Genomic DNA, 14,861 nt, shown 5'->3' with positions numbered 1-14,861 from the left:
TCTCTCTCTCTCTCTCTCTCTCTCTCTCTCTCTCTCTCTCTCTCTCTCTCTCTCTCTCTCTCTTATGTAACTTTCTAATACTTGTGAAGGTCACTACTTAACAGATCTATTTGTTTGCTAATTATCAGCTATTAACGGCTCTTCTCACGTTTCTTCCATTTCCGCGATGTAGAAGTTAGCAAGATTTTCAAAAGTGGACTACTTTCAAAGTAAGGATTTTAATTTATACCAGTAACAAAATATATAAATATTTATTTTTATTTATACATCACCTACCTTAACTTGCTTGACTGCTTCCTCCGGTGGTAAATTTACCACACTGTTCATTTGGGTGTCTACCCAGGCCTTCACCGCGGCGCTAGAATCTCTGTATTGCTGCCAGAGCCTGCACGCGTGTTGATATCGGGTGCAAAGGGCATCCAATTCGGCCCTTGTGTCCTCCCAAGCCTGTACGGCCTCATTTACTGCGGCGTCGACCCTCTCGCGGACCTCTGCGGCGCAACTCTCCCGCAGAGGCTCGGCAGCGGCACGTAATTCGCCAATGAGAACTTCTCGAGCACCCAAATCGCCGTTCAAACCCTGCCGTTTCAAGAAAAAAATCGGAAAAAATATAATATATTGAAATATATATGTACTTATATTCAATATTTAGTATATAATCAATATTTGTACATAAACATTTTGCAAATATTAGAAATCAAACAGCTTATTGCTTTAATTAAATAAATTTGAGTTTTAATACAAAAAAATAGAACATTAAAATTGAAAGATAATGCTTATAAGTACATTTTTATGAAAATTATTATCCGTTACACTTATTCTTTAAATTAATATTATAATGTTGAATACTTTTTAAGAATTATTAAAGACGTTTCAAATCCTCATTCACAGAAAAGAAGGTAACAATAATTTGTTAAATATATTTTTCCATTAATCATTGATTTTTTTTTAAGGATACACTATATATAACGAAAAAGAGATTGAACTTATTTTTTCACAGATTGAAACCTTGCAATGTTTGTCTATTTTTATCCAACGTTGCTATTTCAATTTTAAGAATTTTGCCTGTATGGACTTTGCGTCAGACAATTCAAAGAAAGCGCCGGTTTTACTTAAAACACGCTATAAATAAATTTGCGGCACGAGACTAGCACATTTGGAGAGTTACATGAATTCGGTCAGAACATGGTTGAACTAATTTTATGTCGTGTACTCTAGTTCATTCACCTCTTGAATTTTCCAAGAAAAGGCACACGCAAGTGCATTATCTTATTATCAAGAGAGAATATTAATTTTTATCAAATACCAAAATCTATACTATCACGTAAAGAAATAAACTTTAAAAAAAATTTCCTTAAAAAGAGTTATTCGATCATACAAATAATTTATGTGAGGAATTTACGACTGATACTTTACTGTGTTTTATTTGTCTTTATGCATTGTACGTCAAAGTAGATTAATATTAATTATCAATCAATGTTGAAGAATATTTTGACGTTTAGAAATTCTGGTGAGTCGCGAAGATAAATTGATAGACAGTATACTGGAAGAGGAAATCATAAATATATGTTTGAACAGCCACGACGCTCCTATAGACATACGTTTCTCCACGTGCCATAGTTTACATACCGCGTTATGATATAATGTTAATGACTATAATCATTTATATCATCTTTTGTATTTTAATTGTTTTTAAAGTGATGAGTTCTAGTCATCATTGATATATAGTGCACGCTATATTTATTGCGAGATAGAATTTTCAAATACGCATCATCTAAGATGGTACATTTATTATGTCATTTCAAGATTCTAGAGATTACAAAGATTATTCGTGAATCTCGTAAAAAATAACATTTGACTCATTTATATCGCTAGTCAGTTGAAATTGATTGTATTTTACAAACAAAAAACACCTCACGTTTGCAATTATAATATTATCATTGCGCCAATTATAATGCAATTCATTGCATTTTATATATTCGATATTGATTTATTCTTCGCTCAATGAATCGCGTAAATTCTATCGCCTAAAGTTACTTATTTCGATCGATTTCTATCATGTTTAATTATTGCGTTTATGTTACGCGTGTAATTGTATGAGTGATCGTAGATATATTATGATGTATAATTATATGCGAAGAAATCATGATAATAACTATACTGTACACTTTTATTTAGTATAATAACGTTTATATATCTCGCTCAATGAAACGAGAAATTGCGAGACATTCTTTGCTTTACATATACTATCTCGTTACAGACGACCTGTTGCTTGTAACGACTTCACGCCTGGCATAATATATGCTGATTTAATACTCATCGATGGCTAACGGTGTGTGCATAGACTTGCTTCTTATGTCTCGATGCCATGATGCGTAACGGTCTCATTTGCAGAAAAGAAGAAGAGAAACACGATGATTCGGCGGAAATAAATCCTTACGAAATCATTTTCTCATATACGCATTCACATATTCGCAGAGAGTTAATCGATCATCCCCGGAAAGAAATATTAATAACGATCTTGAGCGCCGAGAAATCAAGAACTTTTTCCGAGCTATTTTTTATTAAAGCTGTATATCACATGCACTGATCGGTTCTCGTATTTATAATAAAGTCGACTGCGAATGTTGTAAAGAGTTCATACAAAAGAACCTATGCAGTTCACGCGACTACAAAATGATTAAGGCCCGGTTCCAACAATGTAATATTAACTTTTACCTCGGTTTAATTTATTCTTTATTTTTTTTTCTAATTTTAAGAATTAGAAAGAGAATGAATATTAATTCTAAGAAAAAGATAAACAGTAGAATTAGAAAAAGATAAAGAAAAGAATTAGAAGAATTAGAATAAAAAAATTAGAAAAAGATAAATCGAAATTAAAGTTAATCTTACATTGATGAAACTGTGCCTAAGCGGTATATTATAAAAACGATACAAAGTAATAATTCTTAAGAAGGAATGTCATATATGCCGTAGCAATAAATTATTTTTTTAATGTAAATTTCCGTAGAATAATTAATCGTTTCGTATTTTTTTTATCAACACATGCAACGCGCGGTGTCGAAAGGATAGCGACGTTTATGTCCCGCACAAATGTACATCCGGTTTCCTTTTGCAGATAACGCATGAATACGCTTATTTCACGGCGATGAAGCGTTTAAAAAAAAAACCTCATCATTCGAGCTATCAAGCATGCGAGTTATTCACTTTCGATTTCGTTTTAGATAGAAATGTAGTTAATTTCAACGAATTTTATCAACGTTTATGTTTGCGATGATTGTTATTGAAAACTTACTAAGTCATCACTAACAAGTGTTTAACTTCAATGTCACAATAACTTTCTATTAAAACGCGAAACTCCGGAAATTCTGTTCCAAATATTCTTCATGCAATTCGGAGTTCGACACGTGACACGCGGAGCGGAAACGCGACCGCACCATTCAAGAAAACACTCACCGTCCGCGAGCGGGGCGATGTTACCTTGAGGCTATTTATTGTGCTTCGTCTTCGTCGTGGAATTCCAGCGTCGAAGAGTCGCGCCGGTTCATAAAGAACTGCCTCATTCGATTCGCGTTTATCTCTCGGCCACGACCGAGCGATAATGCAGGTCGCAACGCAATAAAGTATTTCGAAAGATATCAACGAGTTTGTGGATATTCTCGGCAGCGACATAAACGTGACCACGGATCCCGCGGCACTGATAGGCACTGCGGTAGCGTACGATAACGTGACTCTAAGCCGCGAAAATATGCGAGAGCGGGAACATGACGCCTGCGCGCGTTGAGAAACGCGACGTTCTTGTAACACGTGTGTACATTTTGAATCACTGATAAAATCGGCTTATATTTATAATCGGATTCGTTCGATGATGTCATAGTATTGTACGGTAAAAAGTTTTAACTAATCATTTGTAAGCTAGAAAAGTTAGTTGAAAATTTCGAGATTACGATCTATTTAAATTTTCTTGTCCAACTTAAATATACATTTTCCTAATTAGTATCCATTCGTGGCGAATAATAAATAATTATAATGAATTTGTTGATATTCCAAATAAAGTCATTAAAAGTCAATGATAATTTCATTGCTCAATATTATTATCATGAATAAACTTGCTATACTTTAGCGTAAACTGATATAACGTAAAGAAAAAATAACTCACCTCGAGGCGCTCCGTGGCCTTCAGCAATCTGTCGTAATCAACGGAGTCTTGGACGGTTAATAGTTCCATCATATAATCTGCTTCTTGAACGGATTGTTGCACCATTTCCAGCTGCCTCTCGAATCGTCGCCATAACTCCAATCTATTCGTTAGCAACGAAAGCAGATGCGCGCATCTGGATTCAAGTTCGGTGTGTACATCCTGTATATTAGACAAGTCTCTTTCTATGCCCACTGGCGACACTGTCACTCTCATGCCGGTTGGTAAATTATGCAGCATCTGTCTTAATGCCATTAGATCTTGCCAAAGGACAGCTAATTCGTTGGCGACAGATTGACAACGATCTACAGCTGCGGCTACCAGATCGCTTTCTTGTCTTTCGCTACCTTCGCATTGATCCAATATCATCGATAATCTTTTGTGAGCCTTCCTAAAGCGACTTAATCCACGTTGAAGAGTCTGAATCTTTTCTCTGAGTAGCTGTGCCGAATCTAGTTCTTCGCTTATCTGCCCTTCTACGCAACGCGCCGATGATAATAAAATTCCGACTCTTTCGCTCTCCGCCGCTGGTAAAAGACCTAATCTACCTATCTCGTTCTGAATTAAAGAGATTCTTTCGAACAATATAGTGAGTCTTTCGACATATAGATCTAGTTCTTCTTCTGTTTTCAGCACTCCATGGAAACTATTGATGGTCATTCGTAACTCATTTAGTTCCTTCTCGAGTAATTTTAGTTTCTCATTCGACGAGATCTCGTCCGAGGAAATGCTGCGAGTGACATCTTTTTGAATTTCGTTGATCTTATTACTAACCTCATTCCAACGACCCTGCAACTCGTAGTGAAACTGTCGCTGCAACATTTCGTCCGACAGAGGTATAATTCGTAGAGCTTGCTCGAAGTAATTGTCTGCTTCGTTACGCATGTTGTTGTGAACCTCATATTGTGCTTTTAATTCCTGCAAGCGTAAAAAGATCGCTATAGAATTTATGTTTAATTACTTATGTAGTTATATCGAAAATTATAGCCGTATAGAAATAAAACATCAGTTCTTTCTTGCAATATGCATTTGAATTGTAGAAATCCGGAATACATTACATTATAATTGCAGACCATAATTTTTGTTATAAAAAATGGATGACGCAATGATGATGATAAAAATGAAGCTAATACGTTACGTAATCCACTTTTCGTTCTCCAATTTTAATCGGACTAAAAATACGGCTCGCGTGAAAGAGAAGACATGTGCTTTCGATGGCACAAGGCCAAATGTGTTGGAAAAATGTGACCTAAATGCGTGTACAAATACAGCTCACATCGCTAAATATTTTTATTAAATTACTAACAAGTTAAATATATTTAACAAAAATCTAGACATAGATCGAAAGAATGCTTACCCAGAATTGACGCATAGAACTTCCTGATGGATCATGTAATGTAGCAAGTTCCTTCTCGGCCATTGTTATCCAATGTTCTACGCGGTTTGTTAGTATCTCTTGATTGTTCCAACTCTCTCTAAAAGCCAATAGTCTTTTTAGAGAGGATTCGATATTGTCTTGCAGTTTGACGATCACGTCTAGAGCTTCACTATATCGATCAGGATCCTCGATGTCGATAAGATCAAGGAGGCTACGTGCCACACCGAGTAAATGAATTAATCGTGCATGATGAGTTGCTACATCCAATGATAGAGACTGAAATGTGACAAATTAATTATTAAAATTAAATACGGGACGTTCATACATCACAAATTAATATTTGTAAGCCTTAATATAATAGTATTAATATAATTACTAACTTGATATAAAGAAATGTATTGATCGTAGTCAGTCGAAGTCACCGTTTGAAGATCAGGAACTCGTTGATGTGCAACCTGGAGCCATCCTCTTTCTTCTTTTACACCCTGCTCGAGTAGCATCCATCGCGATGCCGCCAAAGCCATTTGTTGCGCTCTTGAAGCTGCTTGATCGAGCAGCGCTGTTGCTTTACTATGTAGTTCTTCGTGCAAACCAGAGTGTTTGGCTCTAGTTTCAGAATCTAGATTACCTTCCAATGATTCGAGAATTGCGCGACAGTGGTTCAGATTGACGAAAAATTTTCTGTGCTTCTGCATCTCTTCCTGAAGATGTTCCAGGCTTACTACGGATATCGGACTGTCCAGCAAATTTTCAGCGATTTCGATAATTTGCGCAAATTCCTGAAGAGTTTGCTCATATTCTTCGGCTAAAGCAAGCAATTGGAGAAGACGTTCTCGTTCGATACATATACCATGTTCGATGATCTTTGTCATCTCATGCGCTGCGTAGATTTCTTCAGGTATAATCTTGCCGGGATGATCACGCAGTAATTCTTGAACAGCATCGAGAAGACTACTTGTCTTCCACATATGACAGCAATTGGTATTGTCTAATTTATCGAGTTCCTGTAATTTCCATTGTGTGGAATACTCGCTTTCGATTATGTAATCGAGCTCTTTACGTTGTTCTTCGACTAATCTGTAACAAGAATTTATTTTATTTCCTTTTTTCATAGAAAAAAAGGAAATTAATGATTAAACTAAAATTATATTTATTTTTTATCATTTCTACTTTTATTTTTGGTTTTAATGAAATATATTAAAAGATACACTACAAAAATTTATTAAACAAATATTTATTAATATTTTTATGTAGTATCTTACCTATATATGTTATTAATGCTATTTAGAAATTCATCCCATCGTGCGAGTTGTTTATTAGCGTGTTTCTCTCCGTCAGTAATAACATGCTCGATAATTTTCACCTGATGCTCAAGGGCGTCTACACATTCTCGTAATTTCTCCCATTCCTCTTTCGGATAGCTTGTCTCTAATTGCTTCCAAATATTATCGAGCTCACGGACACTTTCTTCTACATTATTCACCTCATCTTTCAATTCAATGAACGTTCTGGCATCCTCGTCAGAAGGTCCAGTCGGACATTCTCTGTTTAAGAAGATTCGATATTCAATGGTTTCTAGCCAAGTTGAGATTGTTTCGACAACGGTAACGAGAGTTTCTTCGACGACTATGACATCGTTTTCTTGAACAGCATTTTTTAATTGCGCCAGTTCTCTGCGAACATCCGACGAGCGCTCCTCCGCGAGTCTTTCTGTGGTGACTTCTTCTAGATGTGCGATATGCAAGATGTTACCTAAATGACTCGATTCATTAGTATTCTGTAGATTCTTTACTCGGTCAGTTATTATTTTAGCTGCTTGCATTGTTTGCGTTCCTTGATGTTGCGGTTTAGCGCTATATCCTAAAGATTCCTTTAAAAGGAAAGCCGCAGATAATGCTTGAGGAGACGATACTTGAATAACGGATTCTTTCCACAATTGCGGTTCTTTCTTTTCGTATATTTCTGCTGGTGTTTCAGATATTACTTCGGCGTATGTCTTGATTTCCGTTCGCAATGGTTTAATATTTTCTTTATTCAAAATAGGTTGCTCGATTTCTATGGGCGTTAGCGGCTCTTCAGTAGTATCCATTGGTTCGGGCGACAACTGCGTAGATACGAATGGTTTTTGATCCGACGATATTAACAATGGTTCTACTATCGGTCTATTAAGCGCAAATGTTTTTCGCATTGTTGCTACTTCAGGTACTATTGTTTCTGGAATGTTATTCGACTCGATTACAGATGGATCACTCATTGATGCAGGTACTACTTCCGAGGTAGTTGAAATATCCAAAGATGTTTCTTGAATACCTTCTTCACGTCGATTAATTTTTTCTATCATAGTTTTTAATGCAGTGTTTTCCAATTTCACATCTGGTTCGATCTGTGATGTTATCTGAGAAGGATATTCGGATGCCACTTGCTCCAATATATCATCATTTTCCATCGGAGATTGTCTGTTGGTATGCTGTTTAGCAACATCGCAGTAAGACAATTCTGCGACAGTATCTTGAGATTCCATGGATTGTCTAAATGCGGATTCAAGCTCTGACTTATCCTTGCTCGGTATGATTTCCATGATTTTATGCTTTCTTTTTCTTTTTTGCCGTTTCGATACCTTATTATCATGTTCCGCGATTATGTCATTATTGAGATCTTCAGCAATCGTGGTATCTTGCGAAGTATCGGTCGTTTCTTTGCTAACAGATGCAACACTATCGAGTGTATCACTGGCGGATAGTTCTATAGTCGCGTGAACATGGATTTCAAATGACGTATCCGAAGTATTATCCTTTTCTGACATGGAAGATGGCGTAGATTCTTTTGTTTTTGTAATAATCTCCATTGGTTTTGGATGTTCTACCATCATAGATATTTCAGAAAATTCATGTTTTGTTTCTTTTTCGACGGGAGTATTCATCTGTACGATATTTTCTAGGATCGTTGTAGGAATCTCTGATATCAGCTTATTCACGATTTCTACTTCTTTTACTTCCTCTACGGATTTCACAATTTCTGGTACTTGTACATCAGGTGCTGCTGGAGTTTTTTCTAAATCTATTTTTTCTTTCTTCTTCATCTCTTCATAGGTAATTGGAACGGGCATTTTGCTCAGATCTTCTGTTTCAACTATTCCTGTTTTAAAATCTTCCGTAGATACTTCAACAGTATGAGTAGGAACATATGTTGTCTGTTGAGATACTGAGATTGTCTCAATTGGTTGTTTCTCTTCTTTTGGTGTTTGTGAGCTGATCTCACGCACTTCGGGAATATTTTGTACACTTTCTTCAATTTGTGGTATCAATTCTTTTGTCTTTATTTGCACCGAACTATCAGAAGTTTCAGTTTTCTTTGGACTGATTTCTGATGTCTGTGATTCTTCTTCTATAGTTTGTTTCATATCTTCAATGCTAGTTTGAGCAGATTCTTCGCACACTTGTGTAGGTTCCGGACTAACTATAGTTGGACTTGTTTGCATCATAGTCTCTTTGGTTTGCTCAGGTGATTTTGTTTGCATTTCAGATTCCTGCAACTCCACTTTTCGAGGACTCTCTTCAGGCGTCGTTTGTGTTTCTGTCGTTTCAGCAGGAACTTCTGGCTCTGCGATTGTTTGAGTATCTGTATGCGAAACATCTAGTTGTTCTGGACTAATCGGGGCACTTGTTTGCATATCTCTTTCGAAAAATTCTGGCACTTCAGACAACGTTTGAATAGAAATTTCTTGCATAATAATTTTCTCTGCTACTAGTGGTGGAGTAGTCTGTTGCTCGACTTCTGTTACAATATTTATTGCTGTTTGAGTTTCAGTCGCTATCATTGAAGATAATTCAACAGGTGAAGTTTGTATTTCCATGGAGTGAACATCAATTTTAGTCGTCTGTGCTTGAAAATCTTCCGTTTCCACTGAGGCAGGAATAATATCTTCTATTGGACTAGTTTGAATAGCGAACTCTTCCATTGGCGTCGCCGTGGGTGTCATAGTTTGTACACCTGAATCTTCTACTTCCGGTGTTTCTTCCGCGATAGTTTGCGCGCTGAAATCAAGCCCGGGTTCTAAAAAAGTTTGCGTCTCCATATGAATCTCTTCAGTTTTAGCTGTTTGTATTTCTTCTTCCAAAGTGATCGGTATCGGCTCAGGAGAGGTTTGCATGAACGTAGAAAGACTTTCCTCTTCTTTTGGAGTAAGCGAAGTCGATACATCACACGTTTCTACAGCTGTTTGAGTATTCGCGTCATCTAACGTAGTTTCACGTTTATTTTCTTGTTGTATTGTTTCGACTTTAATTTCTTTTGCCTCATCTTCTGGCTTCGTTGTATCTTCTTTCATTTTTTCTTCTTCTATAATTCGACCATCTTTTTCTATTGTGATGTCCTCTTTTGTCTTATCCTCTGCGGTCATGTCTTTTACTTCAGAAATTTCTAAAGGAAGACTATTGTCTGTGAACGCCGCATCATCACTACTAGTCTTGGGCATATAAGTCAAATCTTCATCTTGAAGTGGCCGAACTTTTTGTTTCTTCTTCTTTTTCCTTTTCTTCTTTATGCCATCTTCATTTTCCACCGCAATCGACAATTCATCCATAGTTTTATCGTCCAGTTGATATCCGTCGTTCTCTGCCACAATGCTGTCATCTAAGCTTAGAGAAGATTCGGACTTGATAATATCTGCGACGTCCGGTTGTGGTTGCTCACTAGCATGTTTGGATGAATCAGATGATGGAATATTGATCTCCATAGATTCGGCAATTGATGTAGCAATGGAAGTGCTAGAATCTGTTTCTGCTGGTTTTTCCAAGGATTCTGATTCATCCTTGTATCGTTTCTTTTTTCTACTTTTATGACTTGTAATATCCGATTTACTCTTTTCTGATGATTCGATGTAAACATCGACTTCTTTTTCTGCAGTACTTAATTGTAAGGTTTCTGTTTCTTTTTCAGCAGTGAGAAAGGCGGTAGTCTGTACAATTTTATCATATATCACTTCTGTCGTTTCCTTGTCCGCTGGAAGATTAATATCTACATCTTCTTTAACGATGCTATACGGGGCAATTTCGGGCCGTTCTGCCTGAGTTTTGATGGAAACTAATGGTTCCACTTCTTCATCTTCTTTACGCACCGACAGAGATATTTCAACCTTATGAAACATCGGTTTGTATTCTGGTTTGAATGCTTCATCCCTAGAGTTATCTTTTTCCTCACTTATGAACAATTCTGGTGATATTTGTCGTTCTTTGGAAGATATTTCCGCATCTTTCAATTTTGAAGTAAGTTTTTCCGCATTTTTGTCAGATTCAGAAATATCTAACTTACTTGTTAAAGCAATCGATCTGTTTCCTAGCTCCAATTTTTGAAGTGATGTTAAAGTTGTAACTTCTTTAGATGATTCGAGAGAGACTTTTCTTTTCGATTCTTCTTTTTCAGCATATTCTTTCTCTAATACAACATTCAATACATCGATATTTTTATCTGCTTCTACAGTGCTGCTATCATCATGGTGCGTCTCTACTTCTACCGTGCCATTTTCTAGCTCGATACTGAGTGTTTCGCTCTTTACTGGTGCATCGTCAGACTTACAAGTAGCCTTGGTGACCACTGGTTCATCATCTGTTACGGCCGGCTCTAATGGAAATTTTACAGATTCCGATTGTACCGTTACAATATCTTCAACAGGAGTCTGCAAAACAGCAGATCGTTCAGCAACGATTAGCGCTTGATTATCGATCGCAAGTGTACTTGTGCCATTTACCTCGGTAGGAAAGTGTTTGTATTCTTGTTTATCCATCATTTGTGATTTAATTTCTGTTTGTGCTATATTTTCGTCACTTTGTACAGTAGAAATATCTTCATCAGCTTGAATGCTTATCAAATTTTCATCTTGTATTATATGCTCTTTCAAAGAAGAGAGCACTGCAATTTGTGTAGAATCCGTTAATTTTATCTTAGAATCAGCTATGTCCGTTGTAGAGTCTGCTATTTTTATCGTAGGTTCTTCTAACAATGTAATTTCTTTTTTGCGATTTTCAGTATCCAATGTTTTGATTTTCAAGATGTCATCTTCTTCCGCAATTGTTACTGAAGTTTTTGTGATTTCCTCTGCTTTATCTCGATATACGCTCGTTATATCTTTAGCAAATGGTCCAAAAAATGGTCCTTGCATCGGAGTTTCGGAGATATAAGATTCCATTGACATCTCTGATGCTTCCCGTTGCTCTATTGCCTTTTCCACTGGGAAAATCTTTTGATCTTCGCTCTTAACTACGTTGATGCTGATATGTGGTATATCCTGCTCATCTATTTCTACTTCTTCAGGTTCTTCGATTACCTCTTCAGTAGTGGTCTCTTTACCATCTACGATGATAACTTTTCGGATGATTTTACGCGTTCGCTTAATCACCCGTCTTGTGACTTGTTGCACCACAGCATGAACGCTTGATGTCCTCGTTTGATACTCACCACCCTCCATCAGTATCTCCTCTTCGACAGGCTGACAGCTGATATCTCCTATCTGACCTTGCGTCACCATGCGCGTGTAACGGGGTTCGGATTCATATTCCTCTACATTGATACCTTCGACGGGGGCGCTTGTAGTAACTTTGCCGCCGTAAATCTGCCTTGTCGTAGTCTCGATAGTCCCATCTGGTCTTGTTCTGGTCATGGTGACTTGTTGATCTCTCATCGCAGCTTCTGAGAAAGCTTGCATCATCGTTGGCGTATCTCCGACTGCTGTCGACATTGTGGACACGCGCTGTTGTGTGGTTTGCTTGCTGGTGACTGTACGTCGTAACTTTCTTACGATTATTCTCTTGGTGCCATCAGCGTCGACGACTACTTCGGTAGTGATGTCGTCTGGTTCGACCAAAATCGTCTCAAACGACTGTGGTGCAGCGTGGACAATGTTTAATTCGCTCGTTGCACTATCGGTCTTCGCGTCTTGATACTTCATATCGACAACGATATCTTCGCTGGATAGAATGCTGGATTGTTCCCGACGCGCTATTTCTTGACTAGAACTAGACGGTACGAATTTGGTCGCTATTTCGATTACATCATGATCGCCTGTTGTAGTTTTTAAAACCTTTATAGCTTCCTGCGTTTGAGCACTCTCGCTCGGCAATAAATCTTGTGATGTCTGCGTGGTGAGAGAATGGCACGTGGTTGACGGCGGCATCTGCGTTGTAGACGTCTGTTTTGTGAGTTGTGCTTTTCTTGCGACAACGTCGTCGATTAGTAAACTTTGACCTGTCTGTAAAGAAACATCAGCCAAAGATGGCGAACCGCCTTCTATGGAAGAATGAATTGAGGGTGCTTCATCCAAAGTAGCATTATCTCTCTCTGTCGATTCATCGTCAGCTTGAGCTTCCTCATCACAGATCTCCTACGAGGATAACAATTTTGTTGAAATAATACACTAATATATATTTGCGGCATTATATATAGTATATTATATTTAGTTTAGATATTTATTGCAAAGATATTTGTATCTATTTCTGTATATATTTCGAACTAATGAATACGTTTTTATATTTAAAATTATTGTTAATTATTTTAATTGTGAAAAATAAATGAAATATTAGATTTATTTTTTCTTTTTGTTACGGATTAAAACAGAAACTGAGACTGATAATATTCAAACTGGAATTTATTTAATTAGTAGAGTAACAATGGATAATAATCGTTTATCTAACACAAATTATTTCTGATAATACTTCTATCTAGTTTTTGTTATAAGAAACTATTTGCAACATGTTATAGCTTGTGATAATTAAATTACATATAACTATATATAAACTGTAACGTAGAAAAAAATTCAATTATATTTTTATAATAATAAATAAAGTTAATTATCACTAGATATTGACACATTGCAATTAGATGATTTATAATATGAAAATAGTATGAATAATATTCAATCATATAAAAATAATATGAATAATATATGCACACATTTTAAAACAGTTTAGTTTAACGGTTTTATCTATCAGTATGTCGTATATATACATACTTAGAAATTATTATTTACGCGATATTATTTACATTATTTATGCCGAACTAAATATGATACATAACTATCATATTTAACGTACAATAAAAGGAAGAGGGACAGGTATTAATGAGAATTTTCTTTAATTACATGAAATATTACAGCAATGTATTAACATTCCTTGATTACATGCAATGCCTATATTACATCCATCACCTTAAGATAAACGAAAATACATAATAATCACATGATATAAATAATGTACAATGAACTAAATAAGTAACATACGGTGCATGATATCTATAATGAAACGATGTGCATGATGAGAAGCGCATGTGTTTGTAGCAACGATGATGAAGATAAAAGAAAAAAAATATTCTCAAAATAATGTTTTGTACAATTAAACGATTTATATTCGTATAAGCATGCAAAAATGAAATTGTTTTATTAACCTTGACTAGAATGTCTATTGCCGATATTGCCGAGTTGCATTATATTTATTGCCGCTTATTACAAAGCGTTCATTATCATCTAATTGACGTATATTACACGTTGTTTCCGGAATGACTATCCAAATTCAAAGGCACTATTTCAGACTCTTAAAGACTCAAGAGACTAAATAGTTTTGTAGATTTATGTTTATGTGAAAACAGGAAACATTAAATTTTATATGACTATCCAATTAATTTTATCCGTTACTTATAATTTTTTATCCGCTCTACAAAGCTTATTAGCTTTGTAATAATTGCAAGTTGCAAGCTTTTTATTTTCTATTCCCAGTATAGCGAAGCTTTGACAAGTTCCAAAAATTATTTTTCTGTTTAAAAATTTATTTTTCCGAATTCTTTGTAATATCGCTTTAAGCAACCGAGCCACCATGAAGAGTAGTGATATTTGCGAAAGCCCCCGAAGCGTTGGATACCTGCTGCTTTCGTTGGAGACGGTCAATTACGTCCAAGAGGGCTTCCTTCAACGCTATTGCTAGCGCGCTCACTTCCGGCAATGATTCGAGTTCTGAGACTTGATGTGCACGACTCGTTAATTCTTCCTGTAAAGCCTGCCCGTTGATAAGTAAAAAAATCGGCATTATTTTGCGTAAAGAATAATATATACAATTACTTAATAAAATTAACTCTCGATCACATTAAACCGATATTTATACATCTAACATAAAACTACTATGATTTATGATTAGAAATAAGAAGAATAAGAATTTGATTTTTTTAAGAAAAAGAATACGTATTTAATTTAATCATTTTTCAAAGTTTTAAAAATTGTTGAATAAAATATAAAAGTCCAAAATA

General features: G+C 36.0%; 1 protein-coding gene across 1 annotated transcript in view; it reads right to left on the bottom strand.

The window, feature by feature from the left end:
• The window catches only part of LOC108688231 (nesprin-1-like), a 91,642-nt gene that overhangs the window by 13,108 nt on the left and 63,673 nt on the right, over window positions 1-14,861 (bottom strand). Inside the window, exons 39-44 of the mRNA XM_018194396.1 lie at window positions 14,480-14,614; window positions 6,839-12,951; window positions 5,957-6,653; window positions 5,556-5,852; window positions 4,160-5,116; window positions 277-579 (exon numbers count right to left, since the gene is read on the bottom strand). Coding sequence (XP_018049885.1) covers window positions 277-579; window positions 4,160-5,116; window positions 5,556-5,852; window positions 5,957-6,653; window positions 6,839-12,951; window positions 14,480-14,614 — 8,502 coding nt within the window. The remainder of the gene's footprint in view (window positions 1-276; window positions 580-4,159; window positions 5,117-5,555; window positions 5,853-5,956; window positions 6,654-6,838; window positions 12,952-14,479; window positions 14,615-14,861) is intronic.

This window comes from Atta colombica, unplaced genomic scaffold, assembly GCF_001594045.1.
Source record: "Atta colombica isolate Treedump-2 unplaced genomic scaffold, Acol1.0 scaffold228, whole genome shotgun sequence".
Taxonomy (NCBI): domain Eukaryota; kingdom Metazoa; phylum Arthropoda; class Insecta; order Hymenoptera; family Formicidae; genus Atta; species Atta colombica.
This window is presented reverse-complemented; position numbering and strand designations above follow the sequence as displayed.